The 5,756-nt window shown below is 50.7% G+C and overlaps 1 protein-coding gene across 1 annotated transcript in view; it reads right to left on the bottom strand.

The window, feature by feature from the left end:
• Window positions 1–4,160, bottom strand: part of CUNH1orf198 (chromosome unknown C1orf198 homolog) — a 32,520-nt gene extending 28,360 nt beyond the window's left edge. Inside the window, exon 1 of the mRNA XM_004712169.2 lies at window positions 3,806–4,160. Within this exon, the coding sequence (XP_004712226.1) occupies window positions 3,806–4,150 (345 nt within the window). The 5' untranslated portion in view covers window positions 4,151–4,160. The remainder of the gene's footprint in view (window positions 1–3,805) is intronic.
• Between the last annotated feature and the right edge of the window lie 1,596 nt (window positions 4,161–5,756).

Here is a 5,756-nt window from a genome sequence, read left to right as displayed (position 1 = left end):
TTGGAGAGTACTGGAGTGACACAGCCCCATGCAAATCCACGTGCTTGAAGCACTATTCACTTTAGCAAAAGTATAGAAGCAGTGTAAGTGGTGTAAGTGCCTACCGTAAGTAAAATATGATACAGGCATACAATGCGAAACTACAGCGACTTCTCATGATGATTTTTCCATCATACAATATTTCACCCATAAAATCTTTCAAGATTGCAACTTGAGGCTTGAATTTCTTCTTGAGTTCTTTTAGCTTAAGATATGCTGAGGGAGTTTGTGGGTTGTTAGTTAGTTTGTTTGTTTTTAAAAAACCAAACAGGTCTCACTATTACATTTCTACTCATTTGCTCGTGGAATAGATCCATAGGCCCCAACATGGCGAAGCTCTACTTACATAATCTGATGGATAATAGGACTGTGTGAGATACAAAATGTCACTGGGGGTGGGGAGAGGGAAGACATTCAAAGAAACAGGCAGCTGTCCTTCTGAGGAGCTGAACCAAGGCAGTCTGAGGCTCATGTGACCACTGATAAGAGACTGCCGTATCAAGTCCAGACACTGGACAGAGCAGACTGAGGTTTCAAGTACATGCTTCCAGGGGCACAGCTGGGGACGTGCTGGGCCCAGGGCTGCTTCTCAAATGGGTAACTCTACATCCAGTTTAGCAACAGTAGCAGCGTATTTATTGCACGACGATGGTAAGTGTCCCAAGTGGAAATGGGAAGACGAGCTAATCCTACCCCCGCCATCAGCAGCCTTTCACAGACATTATCACTGCCATCATCCTCCTGGGGCGATTTTAGAAGTGAGAACACTGAAACTTGGAGAGGTTAGCAGTTTGCTACTGTCCGGAGATCAGTAAATGCTGGAGCCAGAATTCCAATCTAAGATTCTACAGGCTGGCCAGAACCTCCCCTGCTTTCTTCTAAGGTCAGACACCGACGAAAGGCAAATGCTGTGCTGGGGCTGGGGCTGGGACTGGGGTCTGTTTGTGGCTGTTGGGGTCAACCACGCTGGTAGGTTTTAGCGCCACGAGGCATGAGCTAGCCTGGAATGCATGCTCCAACACTTGATATTCCACGCAGGCCCCTGAGACCAATCAGGAGAAACATCACACAGGAAGGGACAGACTGTCCTAATCAAACTAGGCTAGCGTCATTTGGGACAAACCTAATGCGGGAGAAAGATGAGGCTGTCTCCTGCCATTAGATTTACAGCCCCAGACACCCGACACAGGGTCAGGAAGAGTGGAAGTGGACTTGATGACAATAAGTTTTGTCCAACTACTATGGAGCTGCCCTCCCACCCTGTCCTTATCTACGGCCCCACTTTGCCCAAGAGCTGACCTTCTTCCATACAAGATCTGTTAAAGCAGTGCTTCTCAACCTTCCGAATGCCGCGACCCTTTAATACAGTTCCTCATGCTGTGGCTACCCCCCAACCATACAATTATTTTCATAACCGTCACTTTGTTACTGTTATGAATCAGGTGACCCCTGTGAAAGAGTCGCTCAACCCCCAAAGGGGTTGCGACCCACAGGATGAGAACCGCTGTGCTATCGAAACAAGACTACTGAGTGGTCTCTTAGCCAGCTCGCGGGAAAGTATTTTAAGCTCTTTAGGAGCACTGTCAGGAGAAAGACAGGTTTTCCACTCCCGGAATGAGTTACACTCTTCGAGACCCACGATTAGTTCCACCCTTTCACGTAGTGCTGCTGTGAGTGGAAATCGACTTGACAGCAGTGAGTTCAGAGAAATGCTGTCAGGTCAGTGTTGGAGGGCTGGTGGTTCAAACCCATCAGCTGCTCCAAGGGAGAAAGATGAAGCTGTTTCAGTAAAAGATATGCAGCCTAGGAAACCCTATACAGTAGGATTGCTATGCATCAAAATTGACTTGATGGCAGTGGGTGTGGGTTAGTACCATTCGAATGTGGTAGGTAGCTATTGTAAGCAACGCTACCTGCCAGGCACACCCTCCTAAAATTCAGAGTCTTGTCTGCCTGTGTGTGCTGAGGCTGGGCAGATAGAGCTGGGGTTTAGGCGCAGATTTGCAAAGCCAAGTGTCAACTCTGAGAAATAAGGTTGGTTAGCTCTTCGCAGAGGCGCACGAAGGTGCCACAGTGCAGTATGTCTGCCCTTAAGTCACCCTCGATCACAATCTCAGCTTGCTCTGGCACTTACTAAGGAATACTCAAAAACTCAAACCAAACTGCCATCCAGTTGGTGCCGACTCACGGCGACCCTATAGGACAGGGTAGAATGGCCCCTGTGGGTTTTCGAGACTAACTCTTTATGGGAGTTGAAAGCATTATCTTTCTCCGATGGAGCATCTGGTGGGTTTGAACCAGTGACCTTTCGGTTAGCAACCCTGTGCTGAATCCCCTGTGCCACCAAGCCCCTTTTATTTTTACCGTATTGGTGATATCAGGTTCTTACATGGCATTGGTTTTTTGATTAGAAGCAGGGGTGTACATATGTTGCAGCAGACACCAAGACACGTAACATGATGACGTTCCAACATTTACGGGAACAGGTCTTTCCTCTCATATTTATATTTTTTCATGAATTGACAATTAGCCCATCTGAGACCGATACTGTACATGTCCCTATAGGTACACACACGTATGCTCTGAAACCTCTCAACAATAAGACTGCACCTTAAAACTTTCCAGTTTACCTGACCCTTGTTTTTCCAGCAAGTCTTTCAGAGTGTAAAGCCCAGCAGAGAATTGTATCTTAATTCAGGCAGAATGAGGCAATGTTTGCGGTGTATGTCTGCCTTTTCACACTCCCTCACATCCAAGAAAGTTTGAGTAACACAAACTTTTTGTATTAGCATCTCAGCACGCTCAACTCAGAAAATCCGTTTAAACCAATTTAAATCTTAACTTCATTGACTAGTCTTAAATTCATTTATTTCCGCTTCATTTCTTAACTTCAATTACTTCAACAGTCAACTTCCTCTGAAACACTCCATGCCCAGCTCCCACTCGCTCCAGCCTTAGCTTGAGCCGTAGGCAGGTGTCCTGATCCAAACCTTCACTCCTTTGGACTGCCCTCCATCATCAGGGTTTAGTTTGAATGGCCAGTCACTTTGGTGCCAATTCTTATGGCAACAAAGTGGCATTGTTGGTTGAACAGGTTCCCAAAATTAACGAGAGCAAAGTTTGGGAGCAGTGCAAACCCCTGCGGCCTTTGGGATGTGGAAGCTTTTATGTTACTGGGTCAGTGTCATCCTTACGGCGCCTACACCACAGACCTGCACACACCCCTGTGTCGCCGAGGCTTGTCATCCCTCCTCTGCACTTCCCATGCCTTCCTGTTTCAGTGGTGACCCTCAAGGCTGAAGTGCAGTGTTGATGCTCAGGAGATGACCGAGGGATTTGGCTTTCCCTTCTAACCTCAGGAAGGACCAGGCACCCATGAACTAACTCCCTTCGCTCACAACAATCCTGTGGGCGGACTATTATTATGCTTGCTCTACACAGGGGCTAATTGAGGCTGTGTGTAAGTCACTCAGACCACTCAGCCTAAGTGGTGGAGCTGTGTTAGAATCCACGCGTGCGTGCGGCTTAAAAGGCTTTGCTCTTTCCACTTTGGGCTGGCTCCTCTGACCAGCAGCCGCCTCCCACTGCTGGCAAGTCTCTGGCTACCGTGTCACTACAGTGGGGCAGGTTCAGGTCCAGACCAAGAGTCTCTAAGAGCCCACTCTTGTATCGGGGCGCGCGCGGGGGTGGGGTGTCAGCCCACCTCCGGCTCCGGACGCCCCTCCCCCACCCTCACTCCTCCAAGCCCCGGGGTCCCCGCGCCCACCTCGTCCCCGAAGTGCACGATCTTCTGGCCCGTGGGCCCGCGCGAGCCCGGTAGGCCGGCGGGCGCGGGGTCCGGGGTCCCGGTGCGGTGAGCCGCGTAGCGGGCCTGGACGTGCGGGGCCACCAGGTGCTGGTCGATGATCTCGTCCTGCTGCGCGGGGGGCAGCCGCTCCCACTCGGGCCCGTACTTCTCGCGGATCTTCTCCTTGTCCTGCATGATCTTCCTGGCCATGGGGCTCAGCGACGAGAAGTAGGTAAAGCGCTTCCTCTCCTTGTCGTCCAGAGGCCGGTTCCCGTTCATGACCGCCGAGCGCGAGGCCGCGATCGCCGCCGCCATGGAGGCCATGGCCGGGACCCTGCCTCGCCCGCCACCGCTCAGCTCTCGCCCCGCCCCGCCCCGCCAGGCCCTGCCCACTTGCCCCGCCCCGCCCCTGGCGTCTCCTTCCTCTCCCCGCCTCCTCCCCAAAGCCCCGCCTCCTCCCAAGGCCCCGCCTTCTCCCCAAGGCCCCGCCCCTCTCCCGCCGTCTCCCACCTTCCCAAGCCGCCCGCGCTCCTCCCCGCTCCTCCCCACCCAGAGCGGGGTCTCTGCTCCCCGCCTCCCTGGCGCCGCCGCCCCGCCTCTACGTCCCTTTCCCGCTCCGGGCTGGGTCCTCCCCAAGCTTTCCCTGGGAGTGGCTGGCGCTTCCCCCTGCGGGGTCCAGCCCTCCCGAGGTTGATTATTGCAGGCCATTACGGGAGTGTTTCGGGGCTGTTCGCCATAGTGCCACGTGGTCACTTGCTTGACAAAGGAAACTTTTGCTTCTCAAATTTGATGTTTTCAGAACCCACACTGCGGGACTGAGTCGCCTACCGAGCTACTCCCGTCCGGGGTCTTCTAGCATTGGGTTTCTTTAACCGGTCCAAGAAGGTGGGGGGCGGTCCTTGCAGCGATTGCAATCTGAGGAGGGGGTGGCCTTGAGGCTCAGGGCGACGCCCTGGGAATGCCTGAACTATCATTTGGTTTATGATGATAATAGAAAATTATTCCCAGCCTTACTGAGGAGACCAGAGAGGTGGGGTGGGCTAGGGGGGTGGGGGTGAGGGGACCAGGGGAGTAAATGAAGCATCAAGTTAACAGGCTCTGTAGTCAAGGAGTGATAACAGCGCGACAGAGGACCCAAATGACTTCCGATAGCACCATACATCCAGACCAGCAATGAGGTTTTCCCAAGCAGGACGAAGGGCCTGGCATTGCTGCCCGAACAATGTTTATTTAGGAACTTCAAGAAATCACCAAAACTCTCACCAGCTCCGTATTTGCAAACAAATCAGGAGCGGCTTTCGTTTTCAATCAAACAGAAATGCTGCCCAAACAATGAGGGGTGTTGGCAGCACCCCGGGTATATCATAGAGATTTGGGGTCCCTGGGTGTGGGAATGGCCTGCCTGGCACCCAGCACCAACAAGGTGCATTTATTTGAAAACACAAAATTAAAATCATGCATCATCCCACTGCTTATCTAATTTGACACAGGACTGGGGCAATAGACAACAGTCAGGTGAGAAGTGCCCACTCTTTATAACAAAGGAACAAAGTGAAGGCATTTCAGCTCTTTCTTAGGGTCTTTACCTCTTATGGAATACTTCAATAAATTCCAAAACGGAAAATAATTTGCAAAGTTCTTTTTAAATGTGAGAAGATGGTCTTTATCTTCATACGCAGAAATTTTTAAATTATATGTAATATAGATGGTATATAATATATACATATCGTGATGTGTGGCATGTTACAGAATACAATAAAGATAATATCAACAACGTTATTAGACTAATTTATGGTAGCCATCGGGCAAGTCCCAATTCAGTTCCCTTCCAGATAATAGTCTGAGCTGCAAAATATGTGCGATACTATTTATAAAGCTACACAAAGTTGAAGGCAGATTGTTTGGTAGTATAATTCTCTCTATTCAAGTT

This window comes from Echinops telfairi, unplaced genomic scaffold, assembly GCF_000313985.2.
Source record: "Echinops telfairi isolate 266 unplaced genomic scaffold, ASM31398v2 ScPeMD7_7424;HRSCAF=8462, whole genome shotgun sequence".
Lineage (NCBI taxonomy): Eukaryota > Metazoa > Chordata > Mammalia > Afrosoricida > Tenrecidae > Echinops > Echinops telfairi.
The sequence above is the reverse complement of the archived record's forward strand: the minus strand, read 5'-3'. Positions and strand labels throughout refer to the sequence as shown.